General features: G+C 43.1%; 1 protein-coding gene across 2 annotated transcripts in view; it reads right to left on the minus strand.

Moving 5' to 3' along the window:
* Positions 1-25317, minus strand: part of stxbp5a (syntaxin binding protein 5a (tomosyn)) — a 101660-nt gene extending 76343 nt beyond the window's left edge. For both annotated transcript variants that reach the window (XM_084378393.1, XM_084378392.1), the window contains exons 1-3: positions 24944-25317; positions 24661-24806; positions 21706-21803 (exon numbers count right to left, since the gene is read on the minus strand). In XM_084378393.1, the coding sequence (XP_084234519.1) occupies positions 21706-21803; positions 24661-24798 (236 nt within the window). In that variant the 5' untranslated portion in view covers positions 24799-24806; positions 24944-25317. The remainder of the gene's footprint in view (positions 1-21705; positions 21804-24660; positions 24807-24943) is intronic.
* Positions 25318-26918: the final 1601 nt, after the last annotated feature.

A 26918-nucleotide genomic window follows, 5' to 3' on the forward strand; every position in this document is an offset into this window, starting at 1 on the left:
ACATATCCTTTTAGTGGTTGCATTAGAGTGTATCTGCCTTAGATATAATCATAGTCTTTAAACTATAAAATATCAGGCCAGCATGATGCAGGATGCACACACAAATACACATGACATGGGAAGAGACAGAGGCTGGACAGCAGCCAGGCAGAGGCTATGGATTAATGCAGGTGAGGAGTTAGATTGGATTAAGTAATTGAAGGCGGTCTGCCTGAATGACGGGATTAATAAAAAGAACAGACATTCACACAGGCAAACACACCATGCACTTAATTAAACAACAGCACTTTGATGAGTCACACGTCCATCTGTGCAACATAAAAATGTCCGCCCGTGACACACACACACACGAGCGCCACGGTACATGTTTGTGCGTTTTACGGGGATTACAGTCGACAGGTTACGAGAGAAGAGGGTGGACGGGGAAGAGACGCACATCGTATACAGGCCTTCAGAGGGAGGGGTCTGGAGCTAATGCATAGTGCAACAACGTCAGTTACATAAGTCAAAGAGGATTGTCCCTGCTTGTGAATGAGTGTGTATGTGTGTGTTTATAGACATGTGTCATGCAGTGTGGAAGGCGCACAGGCCAGGATGCATTCTGTTTCATCATTGTGTGTCAGGCAAAGTGCCTGCAGTAGATCGTGTGTGAGTGTGTGTGTGTGTGTGGAAGGAGTGAAAGCACGAAAAAGAAAGAGCATCTTCCTCGCTCTGCTACTAATCCCCTCTGTCGCCCTCGCCTCTCTCGCTCGTACCATCTCTGTCATTTTTATCTCCATCGCCTCTCTGTCTGATCTCTCTCTCTCCCTCCCTCCCTCTTCTTATTTCCTCCTCCCTCTCATTCCGTCGCTCTGCTAGGTAGGCCGACCATGACGGCTGATATGCAGCACACACGCGCACACACACACACGCGAAAAAAGCATTGTAACTACGCCGCAGTTTGTGAGCTGCGTGTATGCATGACTGGCAATGAAGTGAGTCCTGCGTGTTGGCACCTCACTGGGCACCGCTCTCTTAGACCAGGACAAAAGATGATGGCTGTGTGAATGTGTTTGTGAGTGTTTGGTCGTGTGTGTATACAGAATTATTTGCAGTATCTCTGCTGCCGTCTCTTTTCAATCCCAGCATGCATCAGTGCGGTAGACCTTTACATGGTTGCACTGCCCTCAGTGAGCAGGAAGGACAGTATCTGTATATGGTGCAGCACTAGCATAGGTATCTGTTGCAGGGCTAGTTTATTGAAGTACACACTGCAAACTTTTTAATTATTTCCTCATGATGCCTTAAATGTATTTCTTGAATTGTTTTAGTTCGGTGTTGAAAGGTTTTGTCCAAATAAGTCCATTTCATGAATGGTAGGTTAAAATGACTCATGCGTTCGAATCCATCTTGACATTTAAAGGATAAGTACCGTTTTTTACAACCTGGACCTTATTTCTGGCAAAAGATATGGTCATTTACTCACCCAGATAACTTTGGTGTCATTCGGCGTCGTTCGGACGAAATTAGATCCAGTGTAGCGGCGATATATCCATATAATGGGAGTAACGGGGCATCGACACACAGCCTCTATATAACACATTATCTGCCACGAAACTAGTTCATTTCATCAATATTTTGTTATGAAATGCTAGCGCTATTAGCCTCTGAGTCCGGGCTCGTCTATTGTCAACATCCGGGGTCTGTAGGCTGATCTACTACCTCTGACCTGGAAGATGTCGTCTCTGAGCTGCGCGCGCACCCGCGACAGCGCGCCTTGTTTACCTGTAGCTGCTGCTGCTAGTTTGACCCCGGATGTTGATAACGGACGAGCCCGGACTCAGAGGCTAATAGCGCTAGCATATCGTAACAAAATATTGATGAAATTAACTAGTTTCGTGGCAGATAATGCGTTATATAGAGGCTGTGTGTCGCTGCCCCGTCTCTCCCATTATATGGATATATCGCCGCTACACTGGATCTAATTTCGTCCGAACGACGCCGAATGACACCAAAGTTATCTGGGTGAGTAAATGACCATATCTTTTGCCAGAAATAAGGTCCAGGTTGTAAAAAACGGTACTTATCCTTTAAGTGAAGTACACACCGAGTCGAGGCAACTACAATAATTACAAAATGGGACACAGAAGTGATTGTATGAAGTTTACCGATGCGTGTAATTTACATACAGTTTCCTGCCATGTTTCATGTCTCCTTCTTTGCGGAGTTGCATCACTGTTAATATGCTTTTTGATAAGACATTCTGCTCTTGGTCTTAAATAATTAACCCTTGGCAAGCCGCAGTAAAACATGCAATGCCCTTAAGCTGTGGTGCCGTGCCGGTTAATCGCACAGCAAAAAAAAAAAAAAAAGCCAATCATATGGCGGTTGATCCTGGTCCTGGCTTTCTAGTCATATTTCAACATGAGAGCGCACAGTTATCCAAGATTACTACTTTCTAGTTTAATCTATTTGCCCTCTGCATTCGAAGAACTGAGACAGAGGAGGATTAAAAGATCACACTATAAACTGGATAATATCATATTATGCTGGATTAATTAAAGCTGCAATACACATTTTTCTGCATGTTCCGAGCAATTATTTTCATAAATTAATCCAGTAGTCGTTAAAGGAGACCATTATGCTTTTTTTCCCCCCCTTTCCTTCAGTGTGTTGTATAGTCATGCATAGTCAGGCGGCTGTGCTCAGGGGTAGAGCCAGCGTCTTGTTATCGGAAGGTCGTTGGTTCATTTCCCCTAGTCTGCATGTCGAAGTGTCTTTGGGCAAGATACTGAACCCCAAACTAAATGCCCTAAATGTAAATATTCTGCTACTGAAGTGCCTGAAACGCCTCGTCAGCAGTCCCGCCTTTAATTCCGTGACTTCTTGACATCACACCATGTCACCATGTCACATATTTGCATAATCTATGGCTATTTTCATGTTAGAAGTGAAGCCAACTGGAAGCTGAAAACACGACAGAGAAGACCGCAGACAAGGTGAGCAGTGCTGGCTCTGGCGTGTGTGAGCTGACCAATCAGAGCAGAGTGCTGCATTAAAGCATGTATACCTATTCTGGTAGTAACCTAAAATAATATGAAACTGAAAATGAGCATAATACACCTCCTTTAAAACAAATATTGACTTTATTTCTGAAGAAATTACTCAAACCAATTAATCTGTTATCGAAAAGTTGCCAATTAATTCAAGAGTTGATAACTGCGTGATTAATTCTTGCAGCTCTGTGTTCTTTACAGTAAGGACGATGATGTATAATGTTTCTTTCAACCTATTGTTGTTGGCATGTAAATGTTATCAACTGACCCGGTAAAATGAATGCAAATATTATTAACGATCTATTCATTGCTAAGAATTTCAGCTTTAAGGAATATAAGCATAACAGGACCGAGGTGGATGATATTATTCAAAACAAAACACACAAAATGATTCTGCAAAATGTTTGGTTCCATGTGCTTTGTTTCTATTTTGGATAGTTCCTGGTTATTTTAGGCTTTGGCTGGGGCATCAAATTAATTTTGCAGAGATGCACAGGAGCCATGGAAGCATTAATAGGGAGACCTCTGGGAATCTGAGCCCCACAGGTCTTATTCAGAATGATTCAGGCAGTGTGTCTGAGGCCCAAAGCTGTCGCATCACATTAGTGTCCAAATCACTGTTAGCAAACAAAACGGTGTACAAACACAAATGGAAACAGACGCTCGCATACAAATGTACACATATGCTGATGGAGGCTTACACAGAAACACACACATACAGTAGACAACTGCACCCACTGACCTGGCCCCTTCTCTACATGCTGGAGCTCAAGCTACCTCATACATACACAATGTCCATGAAGGCTCACGAGAGACACACACGTACAGTAAATGCACACACACGCAGAACAAAGCCTGCTACGATGGCCTTAGCCATTAAAAATGCATGGCAATGCAGCAACAGATTCTAAAAATGGGCACTAAGGCCAGCTGCTGATCGGTGCACTGAGAACTGCCTACAGACAGCGAGGTGGAATGTGAAATCTCTCCCTCTAAGACAATCATAAACACTCTTTCTACAGCCAATCACATTAACAACAGCCCCTTGTTTTATGGTCGGTGATTTGACTGTCAGTGAAAGGGTTAACAGCGTGTGTTATCTGGATGCTAATGTTGTCAGGTCTGCGGCAGTGCCAGCGAGGGTTAATGCGCTCGGCGTCGTCCTCCCTCGCCGTGTTATCAGCAATCATCGGCACCCGCATCTAATGTGAAAGCGAAAGCGTTGCCAAGCACCAGACAGGAAGAGAAATCACGCCGATAGACCCCAATCGAGCCTTAATGGGGGCCTAGTGGCACGGCTAGCTGAGACCTCTCGCACTGCGTGTTCATCATTCACTCCCGCTGGTGTCTGGGAGATGGCGAGGGGGTTCTGGCTTATCAAACAAATTAGCTGCTTCATCACTGAAATGAGAGCGGCGATGCACAAGCTGCAAGGTTGTCCTTTCCTTCGCAGGCCGTCCTTGTTATGAATCAAAGAGGGGAAAATGCAAAAAACAAAGGATGCTCTGTATATGGTTTAGTGGAGACAGGGGGGGGGATCTGCAGTGCTCCGTGTGCTGGGTGAGAAATAGTGGGCGTCTCCCACCTCCCAGGGGTCTGACATTTCATCCTGCTCATACAGCGGGCAAGCATCCAATGTGTGGCGGCTTCTGCTCGGACAGCGGTCTGATTACAGGTGGGTCGGCAGCCAATTGTTGCCCTTCCAGTCCCTGCAAACCCTTCCCACACAACACCAGGGCTCTGAGTCACACAGATGAATGGCTGCGACCACTCTGGCTCCCCTCCATATGCAGACACTCCTACAGCACACTTTATCTCCTTCTAATTTCTCCTCCTCCTCTTCACTTTTCTAAACTTAGACGCAACTTCGTCAGTCCGCAGTGATTTCATCCCTCCACTCCTCCTGTTGCTTTCCCTCCTGTCTCCTATAGCTGCAGGGATACAGGCCTTCTCTGAATGACAAACCAAGGACAACTCTGCAGCCCTTTCAGGTATTTGTATCCTCGCAGACCTGCACCGTGTTGACTATTCTGGAAGTCTCCGGTGTTCACACAGCGCACACTCTTTCCTGCTGAGTGTGCCAGCTCCGGCTCTGGATGATGCTAAAGCAAACAGACACAATGTACCATAGAGCTTAGTCTCTGCACAAAAGTGTAACTCCCTTCTTATTCCCCCCACCTCCTCCTCTCCCGAACGTCCCCTCAAGTCCTGAGATGTCTGTGTCAACCCTTCTGCCCCTCCCCCGCCGTTCCCACATTTCACATCGCAACGTAATCCACATTCTGCTTCAATCAGACGGAAAAGCACAAACAGCCCCTCGGCCAGTCACGTTCCACACACAGACACACATGCCGGACATAAACAGGCAGACTTAAATATAGGCCTATATCGTACACAACGACAGGCTGAAAGGATGGAGGATGGGGGGAGGGCTGTGCGCATGACAGCCATGTGGCAGGGCATTAAAGCCTGAGTCATCACGTCATGCGACACGTGTGTGTCTTCCCTGCAGGAGCACAGCATGACGGCATGCTAAAGGGCAGCATACAGAGGAGCAACAGGAGGATAAATATCATCGCGGCTACCAGCAGGGCAGAGGAAGGCAAACGTCAAGATTTGCACAGCTCCTGACAAGCAAATGTGCCGCCACGTCCCGGGTACAATCACAGCCTAGGTCGGCTAAACTTAGTCCAAGACAGTGGCTTTATTCAAGCAACGTCCATTACAAAATGTCATCTTTTTAGGCTGGCGGCAGTGAGGTTTAAAGTCACTGAGCGGATATTTGGAGCCCTCTTTCTTGAGCTTTTTGCAATGCCACTGTCAGCAAGAGGAGGAAGTACAGGAACACTGCAGGACCAGGGGCTGTCAGTCAACGGAGACAAAGTAAATGGCAAGCTGTGATCAACCTGCATTCAGCTGTGTTTACACTAAAAGTGATCATCTGTGGGTTCAGCTCAGCGCACACACACTTTGGTAACAGGTGCCGTGATTGAAGCGAGCATTGCGGCGTAACAGACATGTCGAAGGTTTCTCAAAAATATAGATAAACAAAGCTCACATATTATCACTATTTAAAGTCGATATGGTGAACTTGCTAGTGAACAGTTAATATAGCAGATGCAGAACATTAGCTTTCACATTAGCATCTCCTTTTAGCTCTGTTTTTGGTCTCCACCAACTCCTGAGGAAAATGTCTGGCTCTAGCTGCTAAATGCTCCACTATGGTCAGAAGGTAGTCGCTAACCTTATCGCTAACCTTAGCCCTATTCACAAGGGACAAGTTTTACCAAGGGACCTTCTGTGATTTTGAAATTATCGCCTTTGTTTGTATTTTGTGTGGAGCATTCACCCGGGTTAGGCAGAGTCTGTATTTTACTCCTATTCACTGACATTATCTTGTATCATGTATGTAAGGCTCCGTGTAACATCAACTTTCAGAAGCCACATTATTAAGATAGTTTACAGTTGAGTCTCTAGATCACGTAACGGATGCTTTGTGGCTGTACTTGAATATGACAAGCTTTTGAGGCTTCTAACCTTCTCTGTCATCTTTTCATGTCATCAATATGGCCGATCCCACTGCACAGCTGTTGTCTTTCTTACTTGTTCTGGTGTCTAACAACAGAAAACAGTTGTTTTAAAGGAAATACAACTCCAAATCACCCACATGCCAATTTGCAAGGTACTAATATTAATGCATGAACTCTGTCTTTGGTGAAATATGGTAGGCAATGTGTGGTGGAATTTTTACTTTACAAACTAAAGACATGGCAGATTCACATAGGATTAAGATCACTTTTCCTCCGCAATTATTACAAACTACTAGTGGTCCACAGGAAATACCCTTTCCATGCCAATAGGGCTCTTGTCTGACCTTAAGTGCTGGAAAATAGCATGCACAATTGGTAGTCCTACCATGGATCTGCTCAGGGACATTCTGGATACAGCGTCAGAGCTGGGGCCCTCATTCCTATTAAAGGTGCTCTGTGGCGCATGAAGCCAAAAATTATCGACTTCTCTGGTATAAAATTACCTGGATGAGGTGACGATGTAATTATACAATTTGGCCACAATGTCAAATTGGTTTCATAGCCTGGTGCTGTTACTAGGAGAGCTAATACCCACCAGTACCCCACTCCTCTTTGGTTAATTTTTTTGACACATGCATAGAAGGTGGGGACAGGCTGAAAGGAAGTGTTAAACTACTCAAAAAATTATGTTTCAGAGGTCTGTCCACCCCGGTGAGAGATATTTTTGTTGGTAGAACAGAGTCGCGAGTGAAACAAATGGCAGTGCCAAATATTATCTTTAGGTAAATATTGTAAGCACTTAGTTCAGCTTGTGCACAAACACTACCGAACATTTAATGTGCAACATGGAGTACAGTAAATGCGCCAAGTCTTTATCTCAGCCTGAGGGGATTTAGTGCAGTTAAAACAGCAGCAAGTGAAAAATGTGGTTATGGTATGTATTCCATAATACGCCTATAAGCAACATTACCCAAATGGCCACACTTGCAGTATAAGCTTGTTAGCTGCAGCTGACAGAGACACTAATATTCTCCAGCTGGAGTTGGTTTAGTTGAGTATGTTGAAATTAGCCTTTAGCGAAGAAGGTAAAAAGCATGAAATAGAACAGTCGGACTCAAATTGTGTAATACTATAGTACATCTGGGACAAAGGATACAGCTGTAGAAAAATGTGTGCATCTGTCAGATCAGATGGTTCACCTGGATGAACGTTTTGCCACACATTAAGGCATCTCCGAGGCTAACTACACTTAAAAAATCGAAGCACAGGCAAGGACATCGACTGCTGTATGTATGCAGCTGAAATCACATACAGCTCTGTCTCTGTCTGCAAGAGCCTTGGCGCACACATACACCCACATCTCAGCACACACAAACACGGTGACAGGCAATTCCTCAAGGTCTGGTACCTTGGGAACCTCTCTGTCTTTCCTTCTATGTGTGTGTGTGTGTGTATGTGCCTGTACAGAGGATCTTGCAGACAGAGACAGAGCGTCTAGATTTTAGTAAGGTCATAACCAACCATTTACACAGCCCGTGGCCATTAGGTGCTAAGGGTTTGTCGCCTGTACGCCTTTAAACCAGAACTGGCTCAGCAGCTCTGGAAAGGGTTTGCTGCAATGGTGCAATCTTATCCTGAAGTAGAACACTATACTATACCTGACTAATTGATACATAACAACATCACAGCAAACAACCTTGAACGACATGCTGATGAGCAGAAAAGGATCTAAGAAGCCAATGGATCAGAGAGGCAATGGTGCAGGCTGGCAGGCTAAAGAGTGCTTTCACGTTATTATGTGAGGTTATGGTATGATTTGCTTTGTCATGATTTGTTATGTGATGTTATGTGTTATATTATGATTTGTTATGTCATTTTATAGATCTCGAGTTATTATCTCGAAGAGATCTCGAGAAAACAAATGAAATTAACTCGTTATTACGGGAAAACGGAGGAAATAAAATGTATGAATGCATGACCCGTAATTTTAGGATTTGTCATGTTATGATTTGTGATGTTATGTTATGTTATGTTATGTCACATCATGTTATGTTACGTGATGTTGTGATTTGTTATGTTATGATTTGTTAAGTTATGTTATGTTATGTCATGTTATGATTTGTTATGTTAAGATTTGTTATGTTATGTCATGTTATGATTTGTTATGTTATGTAATGATGTGTTATGTTATGATTTGTTATGTCATTTAATACGGAAGCCCTAAAGGGCCATGCATTCATACATTTTATTTCCTCTGTTTTCCCGCGATAACGAGTTAATTTCATTTGTTATCTCGAGATCTCGAGTTATTATCTCGAAAAAACAACTGCCGTTTTCCCGAGATAACAGGATAATTTTTCTCGAGATCTCGAGATAACAAAACTTTGTTTTCCTGAGGTAACGATATAATTAATTCAAGATCTTGAGATAATGACTGTGATATGATAGGCCTGAGATTATGGAGACGCCCAGGATCTCGTAGCTGGTCAGCTATGTAGTTAACAACGACATCAGGCTCACTTAGATTGCGCCGCCGATATAGCTGAAGCCTTGCTAACTGTCTTTTTAGATTACGCACACTAATGTGTGTATTATCTGTAATAGCAAGGCATTATGCTATTTCAGCCTGTGTCAGGCCTTGATTGAAATGATATGTGACGCGGTGATCAATATGCTCCTGCTCCTCTGACATTGCTACACTGAATGATGTTTCCTGCAATGACTTAATATACTACACTATCGTTTTGTTTTTTCAAGATCTCAAATTAATTGTATCGGCAGTTGTTATTTCGAGATAATAACTCGACATGACTCAACATTATTTGTCATGTTATGATTTGTCATGTAATGGTATGTTTTATGTTATGTTACATCATGTTATGATTTGTTATGTAATGGTATGGTTTATGTTATGTTATGTCATGTTATGATTTGTCATGCTATGATTTGTTATGTAATGGTATGTTTTATGTTATGTTACGTCATGTTATGATTCGTTATGTTATGCTATGCTATGATATGTTATGGTATGTCATGTTATGATTTGTCATGTTATGATTTGTTATGTCATGATTTGTGATGTAATGGTATGGTTTATGTTATGTTATGTCATGTTATGATTTGTTATGTTATGATTTGTTATGTCATGTTTTGTGATGTAATGGTATGTTTTATGTTATGTTATGTCATGTTATGATTTGTTATGTTAAGATTTAACATAAATAATAACATAACATAAATCATAACATGACATAACATAGCAAATCTTAACATAACAAATCACAACATGACATAACATAACAAATCATAACATGACATAACATAACATAAAACATACCATTACATCATGTTATGTCATGTTATGATTTGTCATGCTTATGTTTTATGTAATGTTATGATTTGTTAGGTTATGTTATGATTTGGTATGTCATGTTATGATTTGTCATGTTATGATTTGTTATGTTATGATTTGTTATGTCATGTTATGATTTGTTATGTTATGTCATGTTATGATTTGTTATGTTAAGATTTGTTATGTTATGTCATGTTATGATTTGTTATGTTATGATTTGTTATGTCATGATTTGTTATGTTAAGATTTGTTATGTTATGTCATGTTATGATTTGTTATGTTAAGATTTAACATAAATCATAACATAAATCATAACATGACATAACATAACAAATCTTAACATAACAAATCATAACATGACATAACATAACAAATCATAACATGACATAACAAATCATAACGTGACAAATCACAACATGACAAATCACAACATGACATACCAAATCATAACATAACCTAACAAATCATAACATTGCATAAAACATAAGCATGACAAATCATAACATGACATAACATAACAAATCTTAACATAACAAATCATAACATGACATAACATAACATAAAACATACCATTACATCATGTTATGTCATGTTATGATTTGTCATGCTTATGTTTTATGTAATGTTATGATTTGTTAGGTTATGTTATGATTTGGTATGTCATGTTATGATTTGTTATGTCATGTTATGATTTGTTATGTTATGTCATGTTATGATTTGTTATGTTAAGATTTGTTATGTTATGTCATGTTATGATTTATGTTATGTTATGATTTGTTATTTTATAATTTGTTATGATTTGTCATGTTATGATTTGTTACATCATGATTTGTTATGTCATGTTATGTTTTGTTATGTCATGTTATGATTTGTTATGTTATAATTTGTTATGTTATGTAATTATTTGTTATGTTATGATTTGTTATGTTATGTTATGATTTGTTATGTTATGTTGTGTTATGGTATGTTTTCTTATGTTTTCTTATGTTATGGTAGGATTTGTTATGTGATGTTATGATTTGTTATGTTACACTGTGATTTGTAATGTTATTTTGTTCGCGGCGTAAATGTGCATTAATAAGAAGAAAAAGCTCTGTAATGATTTATCATATGAACATAATCATCATAATAATACCGCCTATGTGTTATGTGAAAGATCATCATGACTGTGGTAGGTAACGAAGTGCATGTGGTGAACATTATTATACACATAACCTCTTGCAACATTAATCTCTGTATGTTTGAATAAGGCACTTGGGAGAGGAGAAGGTTACTGAAACAAATGATAAGGAAATATATGAAGCATTAAAATGGAGAGAGAGCACAGCCCCCTGAGACAAAGTAGAGGATTACCTACAGGAGAAACACAAAAATAATGAGCTGCAGGGAATCAGCAGGGGCACCAGGGGACACAAAAAAAATCAGTAAATCCCATTAGAAAAATCCCACAACCCTAAAACAACTCAACAATTATATCCCTAGGATTGCAAATTATAGAAAGGGGATTTTATAAAAAAACAGCATGTGGTAAAACAGGAGATGCAGTAAAGAAAGAGAATACAAGAAGGAGGAATACTTCACAGTTATTTAAGCTGTGTGGCCCTCTGGAGATCTAGAGGTCACATGAAGGGCACGGAGAAAAACGAGACGACAAAATCTCTGTTGCTTCACGGAGGATTCTGTAAGCCAGTCCCCTTACGAGCACCACAGGGACCATGCCACAACCTGACAGCAATGGTTAGACTCAACCCTGCCACACTTCAACACTTAAACAACAATGCCAAGCCAAACCTTCAAGTGTCAGCCACTGACACTAATGCTATATCCGAACAAGCACCTGAGAAGACGCTCTTTTATCTTCGGCTTATTTTTAGCTCATCAAATGCAGCATTTTCAATTCGAGTCAGTCGGGTCACCTTGAGAATAAACAGTTACTCAGTTATGACGTTTTCCGACACACAACTAGCCTTGCATTTAAATTCTGTCTCGACTAGACAGCAGGAATCACAGAAAGCTAGACCTGTGGACAAACACGTGCTCAACAATCCAGTACTGTGTACAGTGAAGGCATCATATTCTCATTAAACCTCAAAAATGCATTTGAATTGATCTCATACGATGAGCTCTCTGTCGCTGTCATGTACAATTTGATACATGACAGTGACATCTCACTGAGACGCTGGATTTACAGCATGTATGAGGAAGCGATATTTATATCAGTGGACAAGCGAGAGCTATCCATACATGCCATAATCTGCTCAGGGCAAGTCGCAAAACACAAGTTCTTGGCAATCTGCCCAACACGGCTTTATTTATAGGCAAAGGGCAACCTGGATCGTTTGTTTTAGTTTTGACAGTTGCAACGAAATTGCTATTAGCTCGACTTTAGAAGCATTTAATCCTCGGGGGGTTCACCAAAGTGTCATGATAATGAAAGCCTCAGACGCACAAACGAACCGCAATTTGAAATCAATAGGAGGTATAGTGTTACCACATGCTAATGTACACATACCATAACTCCTGAATCAGGCCGCCGCGCACCGTGATGTCAAACCAGTTCAATAAAGTGCACAGGCTCATTTACTTTGGAAACTTGACTCTTGATGATAAGGCACCTCTGTGGTGTGGGGACCGGACAGCGGTCAAATCCTCATGAGAGCGCTGATACAGTAGAGAAGCATATTGACCGGGACTAATATGAATGAGAATCAATACAGAAGGTACATGGTCCTCACAAGTGGCCCCAGCGATGCTGAAAAGGCAGTTGTGTGAAGGAAAGGCTGTCATAAATCAAAAGTGGCTGACGGCGCCATGTGTCCCTGGTTGTCACTGCTGAGGAGGTGCAGGCCTTGGGGTGCAGCAAGTATGTTTCCAAGAATACTACACAAAAAATGGTTAGAGTAAAATGGAAGACAGTTTTGCCGACCCACCCCCAAATGCACTGTGATTGGTTAGTACTACTGTGCAATGACTGGCGAGTAGTCAATGCCTCTAGCGGAGCATGAAAAGGTCCATGACTGTATGACCCAGAGGTCCTCTCAACAGATCAGTTTGAACCCAAACCATGACCTCTTCCTCGCCACAGAAATAAATGAAAATAAATGAAAATGATCAACTACCGATAAGTCTAAACATTACAAGTTAACATGAGGTTTGACTTGGTATATGAAACCCAATCTCCCAGGTTAGAGTCCTGTGTGTCAACCAGTCATCCACCTCGACTGTTTCGACTTTGTCGCTATTTATACCACAACACCTGACATCCTCAAGGCTTTTCACAAGAACGCTTTCTATTAAAAAATACATCACGTTCTATAAAAAGGTATACAGTTGGGGGCGGTGGCAGGTTATCAAGGGGGATGCATTTTGATCATTTTGCCAACAGGCCTCTCATCCTCGCTCTAAGAGCTTTGTACTTGGAATTAAAACCCTTGAAGCCATCGTCCTACATAGTTATCTAGCTAACTAGTTACCCGGCTAGCAGCTGTATACCTAGCTAGCCAGTTACATAGCTACAATCATGAAAAGTAGCCATGGAAAATGGCCACAAGCATGGATGAGATTGACACAGCTGTACAGGTTGTTGTAAGGCAAATAACAGAAACAAATAAGATACCCTCAACTCCAGACTCACTTGAAAATGAAGTCAGCAAGTCACTTCAGACTGGCTGAATAAATGCATAAGTTCGTATTCCTTGCCTTTTCAGATCTTTTTTGTTGAACAATGCCACAGATTCAAGTTGTAACAAACTCGAAAGCTTTCTCAATAAAGAATTGGTCAAATTCTCCGCTTAGCTTCTTTGTGTTCACCATCAGCTGAGGGGCCGTAATGCAATCTTCTCCATTTCCACCGCCAGCTTACATAAACATCGCTATTCTATCTGAGATGACACATACTGTATTTAAAACAATGCATACAAAACTGCGGCATCCATCATCGGGGTCCCATATCTTGTTTGAAAGTCACTTTTGCTATTTCGGTGCCTACTTTCATTAAAATGCTATCTAATTAGTGCTTCAAAACATCATGAGCAATCCCAGAGCAGCAAATGCTGTATAATTTGGCTGGTCAAAACACTGTCACTCGTCCACAAGCAGTCAGAATAGAGCCAACCATCAACGGGTGCAGCGGGCACGCCCTCTGAGTGTATGCGTACAAATGTGAACCAATTTATTCTCTGCAGCCCGAATGACACTGTGTATTTACGATGAAGCCGCTCAAGCGTTGCCTGTCGTCTGCTGGGAAAAATTAGTGCACAGGTTGGTGACCTCTGTCATTGCTGCTCTGTATCTCACACACACATACACACTAGTCTACAGCTTGCTTTCCATGCAGACGGCGCTTTCTGAACATTCATTATTTCCCTCTATATCAAGCTTAAATAAATGTTAAATGGAGCTTTGGTTAAATGTTGTACCCAATTTACAAAAAACCTTGATGACGGGGCCAAAAGCACACTCTGTTCTGGACAAAACGTCTTTAGTATTCATCCCCGACAGCGGCCCTCGCTGTTAACCTTTCTCCAGGTCATCAAGATCTCTTGTCCTCCAATAACATTACTTTCTAGTGAACAAAAATATCTCATCGCTTCTTGAATTGTGATGACTCACTGGAGGAAGAAAGGCTGTAGATGTCTCAGCATTGATGTTTTTTTTTTTTTTCTGTATGTGCACATTCTCCATTAGCGAGCTGGCGAAGCGTAACAAGCCTTCAAAGTCATACGTCTCACTTCAACACGCAAACAGACACACAAAGCTAACACTTGGCGGATATAAGGGGCAGGGAGCGCGGGGAGTAAAAGCTGGAGTTAAATGTACACTAAATTATTGAAGAGGAGCAACATGGCAGCACAACTTTAATCATCCTAAACCCGGATCCCATTTGGGACTTGTCAAGGCTAAAGGACTTAAGCAGGACACACTGTCAGGATATTGGACAGAGGGAAGCGGCAGCTACATTGTTGTGCTACTGATGCAGCAAAATTCGTTTTCCATTTCTAAGAACCGATAGAACAGAAGAAGCTGAGTGCTTTTTGGAGAGCATGAAAGATGAACCCAGGTACACAAGGGGTCTTTTATTAAGAGTACTTCACTACAGTGAACAGGTACACAAACATTCACAGGCACGTACACACACACACACACACACAAACTTTCTGTTCCAGTAATGGTGTAAAGTCGACGTGCACCAACATGAAAGCCACATCTCTGCAGCTCTCGGGTGACCTCACCATGGACACTACTTTTAACCATTTTTTTTTTAAACACCATCTGGCTGACACAACAGTACCAGCAGCTCTTTACACACACGCACACCATTCAACTCTCTCAATCGGATTGCAATACTTCATTTCAAGCTATTCTCTCTTCTTCCTGCTCCCCGATCCTTGTCCCACTTGTGTGAAAAGTAAAATGAGGTCAACTGGCGATGAGATACTAATCCCGCTTGATTTCGTGTGATACCTCTCCTCTTTCATCCCCCATACGCTACTACTAGCTACCCTGCTAACTTGTGACGCAGTGATGAATTTTCCTCGAAGTCATCACCGGTTGCATTATGGTAAATGAAAACAGATGCGTGCGTTTATCACACATGGATGCGCGACATACTGTGCACAACACAGTGGTGGCGACGGTGGCGGCAGCAGCTTAACTCCTTTGATGAGACTGTTGCTGTCTCAGTCGGCCTCGTCTTTGCAGCGGCACGTTGCATAACTGAGCACAAACACACAACCCCAGGCCTGGTCTGCACTATGGAGAGCCATCTACAAGAGTTGGCCCGCAACTGGCTGGAAAGCAAGAGAGGGGGGGGGGTCGAGAGAATAAAGATGCAAGAAAACAGAAGAATAAATGAATACGCAAATGATCTGTGACCTGAAAACAGAGCTCCACACGAGCACTTTTTCACCACTGTCTCTGAAGATACTGAAGAAGCCAGAGAGTGACTGTAATCACTCTTTGCTATCTAAATCCATTACCATCATCGCAGATGTATGAATTATATACAGTCAGTATGCCGTTAGAGGCGTCTGTGAACTACTCTGTGAAACATGAGCTTATATCACATCAGAATCCTTCGGGAATTTCTCACATACATTGAAAATCGTTCACAAAGAAAAATGTGCACATGCTGTGAAGCTCTCTAGTGATCGTGAGCTGCAACTGAACGCTTTCATATGTATGTAAAATAACAATGAAATTCCAACCGCTGCTGCTGAGCTGAGATTTCTATTTCAACACTTTAAATGATTCCAATCAGTCGGCCGGTCGGGGAGCTCGGTGAGGTTCTCCTGTGACTGGAGACAAAGCTCAGAGGCTACTGAGTGAATCAGAATGAAGACTGATGATGAAGATATGTCAGAGTCAATCTGTGCTACGGCAGCAGTTACTGCAGAGCATGTGTGTGTTGATGTGTGTTTGTACAAACACTGTTGTAAAAAGTACTCAGAAGTCATACTTGAGTATTTTGGCAAAAGTAAAAGTCACCAATACGAATAGTACTTGAATGAAAGTCTTAAAGTATCTGATATTAAATGTACTTAAGTATCAAAAGTAAATTATACACATGTTTGCATGTAATCTGCAAAGCAACTGGCAACTAAAGTAATCAAATAAATGTGGTGGAGTAAAAAGTACAATATTCGCCTCCAAAATGCAGTGGAGTGGAAGTATTAAGCAGCAGGGGACGGAAAGCAAAACCTCCTCAAAATTGTACTAAAGTACTTGAGTAAATGTACTCAGTTACATTCCGTCAATGGAAACGGTGAACAAAAGACTCAACAAACAAGTACTTTGAGTACTGTGCAGGTTCAAATCCAGGGTGCTTGACTGTACTTTTTACTCCACTCCATTTGTTTGACAGCTTAAGTTACTAGTTACTTTTAAGATTACTTTCCTGCCCGGTAAAAGGAAAGAATAAATCATTATCTGATTGTTGATGGAATAAATTAATCTGTAAATGTTCGTCTTTGGCTCTGATGCAGCATGTACAGTAATCAGCAAAGTAACTCGGTAACATAAGTCATCAACTACATGTAGTAGAGTAAAAAGTACAATGTTTGCCTCCAAAATGTAGTGGAGTGGACTTATACAGTAGCAGAAAATGAAAATACTCAACTAAGGCATGAGTACCTCATAACTGTACTTAAGTACAGTACCTGAGTGAATGTATTATCAATGGTACAAAGTTGTCTTTGCAAACATCTGCCCTTCTGTGTAAGTCAGCACACATACAGTATTTAACATTTGTATTCGTCCTCTACAGTCATCTGTGTGTGTTAGCTCCGCCATCTCCAGATGTTTATCCCCAAAATAATAACTGTGCATGTGTGCGTGTGTGTGTCCTATGATGTCCTGCGCCTGCCGATGAGATAATCTGGCAGAGCATGGAGTGACAATTTGATCTATTGCTGGCTCACACGGCGTCTCTGAGTTATAGTGCTGCCATCTCTCCTGGCCACCTCCAGTAAAGAGCCGTCTCTCCAGTGAGCCGCCGCATTGTTACACACTCAGCTGCAGACCACCCGGCAAACACGCACGCACACAGATGACACAAACACACACGCACACAGAAATGAGCCTGGTTTGATGGCAGTAAGCTGCCAAAATCATCCAATGAGGTCCGAGCACCATGATTTCTGTCAGGGAGTGACAGAGCTTCCCATTACACGGTGCTCTGAGAAAATTTACTGATTTCCGCCCACATTATGCTTGCCTTTAACACACAAATGGAACCGGCAGAGTATAAATTTCATCAAGTGTGGTGGCTTTTTTCGATTAAGGACAAAACTCATGTTTACATTCCAGATGGATTCTGTCCAAACACTGAACCGCTTGTTGTTAAAAGTACTACGTGCAAGTCCTGTGTGTTGTTTAAAATATTAGTAGCATTGCCATAAGATACCTCACTGTAGTGTCAGGACAACATATTATAACTTCCCAGACTTCCAAGTGAATCCTGTTTACAGATGTTTTAATGAACAAGAGCTTAATTAAATACAGTCCCAAACCAGCAAAATTTCTGATTTAGCACAGAAAATATATGATAAATGATTTACCGCTAACTGTAGCTGCCGTTAGCTAGTTACCTCAGTTAGCTGTGCAGCTAGCGGTCCTACTAGCTGACTCTACCCGGATTGGGAGCTCCGAACAACCAGGAGAGCGTTGGTGTTGTTTACCATCCGACTACTACCTCCTGAGTTACAAACTAGCCTGGGGGCTAGCTGATTAGCATGATGACTTTAATGGATATCTCTAAAACACAATAAATGGACGTCTTCGACATAACATGAAAGTGTTATCTCTTCACATTCTAATTTCGGTTCATCTTTGAATGTTTGAAACTAAAATAGTGCACCATTAACTACTAGGCATGAGGCAGGATATTTGAATGACTTTTCTTTATTCTTATGACATATTATAACAAGTGTTTCCTCTCAGATAAGGCTGTCTGCTCTGGCAAATGTAATCTTTTCATCAAGGGGCTGAAGGATCTCAATTAACATCCTGTTCAGCACTGATGAAGGTCCATAACATCGTTACATTATGTGGTTGATGCAGCTCATTATGATGAATTAGCCCCACCTTTTTCGTCTCTTGTTGCTGAGTTTATGATACCAGCGCTCTGTGTCAACAACCTGCTGCTGATGTGGTTTAATAGTACCACCATTAAACTGATGGCAAAGGAGTCTTGTGTCTGGGTCGAGCCATATAAGGGCGAAAGTGAAAACAAGTTTCGCTCTGTCTGGTCGAGAAATAAAGGACAAACAGAGCAAGTAAAGGAGTAGGGTTCCTTCTGCTTCTTGCAGCCCTCCCTCTTTCTACTACGAACACTTTGTCTCAATATCCCGAATCATTAAAGCGTTTTTTTTTCATTCAGCAATTTGAGAACACAGCACTTCTGCTTATTTTTGAAATTACACCGCTAATCCGATGGAGAGCTAATATGCGTGGACTGCTTGCAAAGCGAAACCTGTTTTCCAAAATGCTCACGACTTCTTTTTTCGCTGCTGGGATATTATGCAGAAAACAGTTCACAGCAGTGTGTGTGTGTGTGTGAGAGAGAGAGAGAGAGAGAGAGAGTGTGTGTGTGTGTGTGTGCACTTGGGCATATCTGTCTCAGTGCATTACCACACACAGATCAATAAGGATTCTATTCTTGGCCATTAGATCTTGAAGCAGGGGATAGCCTGCCTCTCTAACTCTTTCCTTTCTATTCCCTGTCTGCTCTCCCTCGTCGATCGGGCCCGTCCTCTCCAGCCAACCTCTTCCTCTATTCTCCTCTTTCCCTACTCCAAACAGCACCAAAGGGACATTGTCATCTCCCCAGCTGGACAGTGGGAGCAGCAGCAGAGTCGGTGGTGAGCATCAAACACGGGACAGTTTTGGGGGGGATCACTGCAGTGATTGGCTTTGTGGCTGGAGGGATCAACCGTCTCCTCGGAGGATTCGCGCACGCACGCACGCAGACATGTCGCCGCATATTCGCTCGCACACATCCGCACACCTCCTGCTCCTGCTGTAATTCTCAGTCCTCTGCCACGCTGCCAGGCTGAGGCCCTTGATCTGCCACTTCCTGTAATCCTCCATGGGAGAGAGGTGCAGCCAAATGTCCTGGCAGGCCAGCCAGGCAAGCAAACACACATACACACAAACATGCACGGACACCGATAGCTGCGAGCTGCCGCTAACTGCAAAAATACTGCCCTCCAGTATAGAGATGTGTATCAGTCCAGGTGTCCAAGGATGTCAGAAAATCTACCACCTGCTAGAGCTTTAACTTAAACACAGCGAGCTATGAAAGAAGCTGCAACATGGCAACGCAACAAAATACGAATCAAGAAATCTCCATTATTCGGCCTTCATCTGCGCCACGCCGGTATCATCGTCATCAGATAAAGAGACAGGGCTGACTAAACAGCAAATCACACAGGAAGAGAAGCAAAGAATAGATGGGTGACTCCCAATTCACCTTCCTCTGACTCAGACAAGACTCTATCTGATGCACATCACTCAAACACAAGAGAGATCCCTTTGTTCATTCGATTTCAAAGCGACCAGTTTCAGCTAGCAGGAACCATCAGACAAAATCACTTCACCCCGTCTCGGAAAGGGATTTTTGATCTCTACGCTGATCAGTTATCGGCTGCTTTTGCACCGTGAGTTTAGCCAGCCTGGAGCTCACAGGAGTAATGTAGCAGCCAGCAAGACATAAGCCCCATTAAGCTTATTCACCAGTTCCCGCATCAGCTCAGACACAGTATTTCTACCAGAGGAGGGATTTCATCTCCTATCTTCTCATACATAAGTCTGGTAGACACGGCTCTGTAGACTCAACCTCCGTCCTCCTCTCCCTGAGAGCGTCTCTGTTTATATCCTCACCTTTCCAGCGCCAGGTGAACGAGACTGAGTCACAGCCATGGCTGCCAGCAGGTGGGAGCGAGGGACAGCCAAGCAGGACAGCTCTTCATCACACCGTAACGAGCTGGCAAAGGTTGTCGGACAGGCAGGAGAACACATGGAGGACCTGTAAAAGCAGCCTGATACAGGCGAGCTCGCGGGCGTTCTCTGAAGCTATACGACTCCCCGCGGTGCCATTTCAGCGCAAGCTGTTGTCCCTGTTTGTGTAAACGTCCTCATACTGCAGTCAAGCCAGCACGAGCTTCTTCAACCGCTCGTTCTCCCAAGCTGAATGGCTAAATGTGGACTTTTAATGACATTTCTTATGATTTAACTTGTGTGAGCTCATGCACTGCAGTGAGGTAATGGCGGTAAGAGCAGCTAAAATGTGGCATTCAAGGGATGCTGAGTAAAGCCTTTTCTTGGTCTATGGTTTAAGCATTTTCTTATCAAGTGACTGCATCTGGACTTTAGAGGTCCAATTTGTGAGACGTCCAAACTCATCTTTGGGATAGCAAGACCTGACCTGTAATCCCAAAGCGTCAGTATTTGACGAGTTGTGAATGAGACTCAGAAATCAACTTTCTTACAAATTGGACCTTTAAAGTTGAAGCAGATAATTCTAGAGAATTATAAGTGATAGTTGAGTCTTATTCCCAAGTCGTGAAATACAAACACTTGCTGGGGGTTGGCCACCGTCCCAGTGGACTCAGTCCGAATACCAACCCAAAGCGTCAGTTTTGACGATGCAGGAATAAGACTCAACAATCAACTATAGATGGGTGACAAATCAAATGGAAGTCGGGAATGAATGAGTGGAGAGACAGTACAATACCAGGCACGAGGGGATGTTGAATGGGTTGATGAGAATAAAAAAGATGTGAATTGATTCAACACATTTGGGAGAATCGAGATTGTTCCAGAGAGTAGAACATTTTTGTTGGTTATTCCTTGAAATTGTCCACCATCTGTATCTTTCTCAAGAACTGTCTACCTCAACTTTCAAGGTCCAACTCATAAGAAAGTTGATTTTTTAATCTCATTCCCAATTTGTCAAATACTGACGCCCTGAGATTGTAGGTCGGGACAGCAGCCATCCCAAAGATAAATCGAAGAGTTTATTCTTGAATCCGAAGCTCACAAGCACATACTGATCTCAAGGTGACTGGCAACCGATGAATGTGACCAAAACTTCATTGGCAACTCTACAAACACCCTGAAGACCCCAACAGTGTACATCAGCATCTGACTATAGCACCTCAGACATCTGTTCACTTACCTGCTGCTGCTGCTGCTGCTGCTGCTGCTGCCTCCCAGGGATGCGGAGACCTAAAGAATCTGCGGCAGGCCACAGTAACCTATAACAGCTCAATGGCAACTGAAAGGATACAATCTGAGAGCCCCGCTCTGGGTCCCGATGGCCAGTATCTTCTGCACCGGGTCAAAAGCCATGGATGACGGCTGATAGGGAAAGCCATGGCGGACGGTCTGAGAGATGGAAAAAGAGAATGCATTAGAGAGAGCATATCAATTTGAATTTCACAGCAGGGGTGTTGTTTTGTCAAAGGATGTCACACACATGATTTTTTGGTAAACAAATGGTCCCAGATGGATGAGGAAAGTGTGATGAAACAGAAATGTAAAGCCTGAAATCGCACGGACAAGAGAGGATGAAAAAGAGGAACAAAAAGGCTCTTTCCGTGCGCATTTACCCTGTTCTTTCCTGGATATTTGGCTTCGCATTTCAGGATCCTTTTATAATCATGAGCCTATTTTGAGATTTCCTCTCTCTCACTCATTTCTCTCTTTTTATCTCATTTTCCTTCTCTTTCTGCCTCCCACATGAGGTCGTGATTACACTGAAGTCTGGAAATAAAAAACCTGGAAAACACACCCATAATGAGCACTTGGCTACGGTTTGTTGCAGGGTCTTCAATTGGACTGTGTTAAACTGTTAGGTGTTTCTGTTCCTTGTCCACCCTCTGTATGTTTGTGTGAGTGTGACTTTCGCTTTATGGCATCAGTCAGCCGGTGGTGGGCTGTTGGATTTGTTTGCTTAGCGGCAGAAGGCTAAAGCACGTTACATAAGAAGCACTCAGTGCAGCAGAGACACCTGCCTTCCTCGCAGAGAAACATTACAGAGAGTTTGTGTCCACGCAGACAGTGAAGGTGCTGGAAGGAGGATGGAGTGTTGTCCAAAGAGACTTCAATCAGATGCCTGGCTGCTGGCAGACATACTTCGGCTGTAGTGTCAATCAAACCTACAATCTCTGAGCTACTCTTGCTAGCCAGTAAACCACAATATCCCCTAAGCCCTCAGGTGTGTTGACTTGACTCTAGATTGTGTTATCTGGTTTTCTAGTTTTGACTTCAGGCACTCTGACTTATTACTTCTGAAGACTGATTATTTCACTTTTTAAAAGCTGATCTGCCCTAGCCTTCGATCTAAACTAATCCTTAGCCTTCTGCGGGGGAAGGGTTAAGGTTTAACCCAAGCCGAAACCTTGTGCACCTTATGTTAGTGTTTGGACAACAATCATATGACTCTTTAGTGGTGCAAAAGGTGCAAAAGGGTTAGGTTTGGGTTATGATCTAACCCTAACTCTATCCCCACAAAATTGGTTATTGGTGTCTCTAAAACAGACAACAATTGAATGGCTCTATCATGGTCCAAAAGGGTTCGTTTTGGGTTAAAAACCTAACCCTTACCCTATCCCTAACAACAGCCCCATAAAAGGGTTTGTGTTAAGGTTAGGGTCGAACACAAACATAAACATTTTGCACCTTGTGTTAGTGTCCTGATGGCTGTTGGTGTCTGTAAACAACCACAACAATTGTATGACTCTACAAAAGGTCAAAATGTTAGGTTTTGGTTAAAACCTAACCCCACAAAAGGGTTAGGGTTAGGTTTTAACCCAGACCTAAACCATTTGCATCTTATTTTACTGTTTGGATCAACAATCGTATGACAACAACCAAGAATCATATAACTCCATCATGGTACAAAGGCCCAAAAGGGTTAGGTTTTTGGTTCAAACACAACCCTAACCCAGCACAAGGTTTTAACCTAACCGAACCCTTTGGCACTTTACGTTAGTGTTTGGATGGTCGACAGCAATCATATCGCTCTATCATGATGTTGACTTCCAGAGGCACACACAGACTCAAACAAGATGACTAGTAGCTAGCAGATCTAAAAGTAAGAGAGCAATGAGAAACACGACCTCACCAGCCTGAAAATACCTCGTAGACATAGAGCAATTTTACATTAAGAGCCTTGGAAAGAATTCACAAACAAGCCTTTACGGGTCAAACATGTGGGGAGATCGATAGCGAGCACACAGCGGTGTCTATAAAAAGGCTACACCAAACCATTAGGGCACACTTGGGGGAAATCCTGATTGAACATTACAGATTTATTTATTTATTTATTTATTTTGGGGGAGGGGGGGTGGCATATGTAGCATGCATAGCACGTAAATCGCATGAGTGTTTATTCGCTCCCCATCCGTTGTTGTGGCCGGAGCAGAGAGAGAAGGGTGAGCCATTTCCCTTTTTTTGAACACTCACTTCAGGCGCCATCAGTCCCCAATGGATCAATGATCTGGGGGTAAAGTAGTGTGTGTGTGCATGTGTGTGTGTGGGAGAGGGAGTGTGAGAGGTGTGTCTGGGAGAGGGGATAGAGGAAAAAAGACAACCTCTCTGTCTCTCTCTCTCACACACACACACACACACACACACACACACACACACACACACACATGAACCATAAAGCACCGTTCTGCTAATCCAAACCCAGCAGATTATGCAAGAGGGGATCAGTTTGGCCCAACCCCTCGATATGACAGTTCATGCCAAGCACACACAGAGCAAACGACCGCATTTCCACGGGGGATGACACCCTATGGTATCACTGCTTGGTTTGAGAAATTTCCTCAACACATGCAACCGCTCAGGAACTTGCAAATGTTTACTGTTCTGTCGCCACACAGTATGCGCAACGCTACACAGCATGCATCGGGCGCGCACGCAGAGCCCCTTTAATGATCCTGACCCTCACCAAATGTTAAATAAATACACCTCCAGCCGGCAGGTGCTCGTTTCAGTTGAGTTTAGAAGGAGGACTACGGAGCAAAATGCGCTGCCCATTGATTCATGTATTGTGTGGAGCTCACTCGCACCTGCTGTATCCTGAGATGGGATAAGCGCAGTGCAAACTGTGACTGATCAAGATAGATAGATAGATAAATAAATAAATAAATAAAGGTCTAGATGATTAATCGGGGAATGAAAACAGGCGTAGATTTAAAAAATAAAAATAATATAAAGCATCAGACTCGCCCACCTTGCAGAGCTGGAAATGCTCGGACTGGATGGTCTCCTGGATCAGATGGTTCTCCTGTGGCCCCACTTGGACAGACGGGGTGGAGGAGGACACCTCTTTCAAGCCGTCCAGCACCTTCCTGATGTTGAACTTCTTCATTTTTCAGACTGCGGAGCACACAATTGAGATCACCCGCACAAGATAAAGGGGATAGCCACTTTCTCCCTCTCTCTCTCACACACACACGCACGCACACGCTCTCTCTCTCTCTCTCTCTTCTGATATATCCTCTGTATAATCTCACATTTTTAGTGCTTGTTATTTAACGCAGTCTCCATGCTGGAAGTCTCGGGCGCGCACCGCACAGGTCGCTCCTCGGCGCGTCGGTCTCTCTTTTTTTTTTTTTTTCTGGTGATGATGGGGTTGCTGTTGTTGGTGCGTCGGTGTATAATTCGCTCGGAGTCCGCGCTGTGCCGTGCCGTGCCGTGCAGTGCCGTGCCGTGCCCCCACTGCGTCTCGGTGGCTCCGCTCGTCTCCTCGGCGTCCCTCCCCTCCCCTCTCGGGCTGTGTGCGCCGCTCAGCCAAGGCGGAAACGCAGCGCAGTGGCGGTGATGCTGCTGCTGCTGCTGCTGACGCTCTTGCGCATGTCTGACAGAGCAGAGGCTTCAACGCAAATCCCGCCACCTTGCCAGCCCCCTCTCTCTTTCTCTCTCTCTCTCCTTCTTTCATCTGCCCCCAGCGACAACGCCCCCCTCCCTCCCTCCATCCCTCCCCCCCTCCCTCCATCCTCTCACGCATAGTAGGTTTTGCTCCACTGCACCTGGCGATGCTTGTTGTTGATGTTGCAGCGTTTGCGAGCGTCAGACATCCTTCCCAGCACACCCATCGGCACCATCCACTGCGTGTTTTTCCCCGTGTTTGTGTGCTGGCGTGGATTGTTTCGCCATATTAAAGGCCACCTCAAACCACCAAGTGGAGGTAGACCATCACATCTGGCCTTGCTGGACTGAGGAATTGGAGAAACATTGCATGGATGTGACACGTTTCCCTTAAGATACATTTATATGCTGGGTTTAAACAAAGACAAAAAAAAAAAAAGAAAGAAAGAAAATCTGGTGATGTCACTTTGTCCTCCATATGTTGGATGATATACAAACTGATTTGGTAACCAGTGCATTGAATAACCCCAACAGCTGAGCAAGCAATGCCTCTATCAGTATCCATGGTGACGGCTTCTTCCTGCTCATGGTGGAGCCCCGTCCTCCCTCTCCATATGGAGAACCCTTACACAGCTGCAAGTGTGACTGCATGCATCTCATAATGAAGAGCTTCTCAGAAGGGATGGGTTTGGGAAAGGCCCCTGAGCCGGACACGACCTGAAGGCATCAGATATCACAGAAAAAAAGGCCATGGTGTCTTCATTTGACATCGGTTGCTGCAGATTGTGTTCGACATTTAGAACAGGTGGCTCTGCATCGTTTACCAGCTCGCTGTGCTTTTTTATCAAAGTGTTGTGGTGCTTATTGGAAGATGAATGTCGAGGCCCCGTGGCTCTCTTGGCTCTGCTGCAGTAATGTCATGTGTAATGACGAGAATAACTCGTTGGCGTCAGACGTCAGGGTGATGCTTCTGCTAATCTTTACGTTCGCTTTGCAACAAAGACTGTGATATAAATCCTTTAAAGTCCCCCTCCAGACAAAAATGTGCTTTAAGTTCCTCTTCCTGCTGCTGAATGTTTGAGCTTCACTGTGTGGGACGATGTATGACTGGCTGTAAATTAAAGATCAGATTTTAATAGGCGGGGCCTGTGAGCATGATTTGTGACATCACAAATGGTTTGGAAGGCGGTCCTGGTCCAATATTCATCATACACAAATGTGATGTGTAAACTCAAAAAGCCTCCAGTGCACATACAGTATAGTGAGAAGTGACTTTACAGTGATGAGGGAGACATCTTGTGTCCAGCACACACTAGAGAATATATGTATTCCTTAATTCATGTTTGTAGAGGATCTTTGAATTCAGACCTGTTCCAATCAAAACAGCAATAAATTACTACTTGTTTGTGAATTGCTAGTGAATGTAACCTATTGGAGGGTGGCATGGTGATGCAGGTATTTGACAAAGTTGCCTCACAGAAACAAATCCAGAAGTGTGTGGATGTTTCTATTTTCTACCAGCGTGGGACTCGAGTTTCCTCCCACAGTCCAAAAGATTCACAAGTTTGGTGACACTAAATTGCTATAGATGCGATTGTGAGGGTAAAAAGTCATCTGTTT

The sequence above is a fragment of the Pagrus pagrus genome, assembly GCF_965226575.1.
Source record: "Pagrus pagrus genome assembly, chromosome: 16".
Lineage (NCBI taxonomy): Eukaryota > Metazoa > Chordata > Actinopteri > Spariformes > Sparidae > Pagrus > Pagrus pagrus.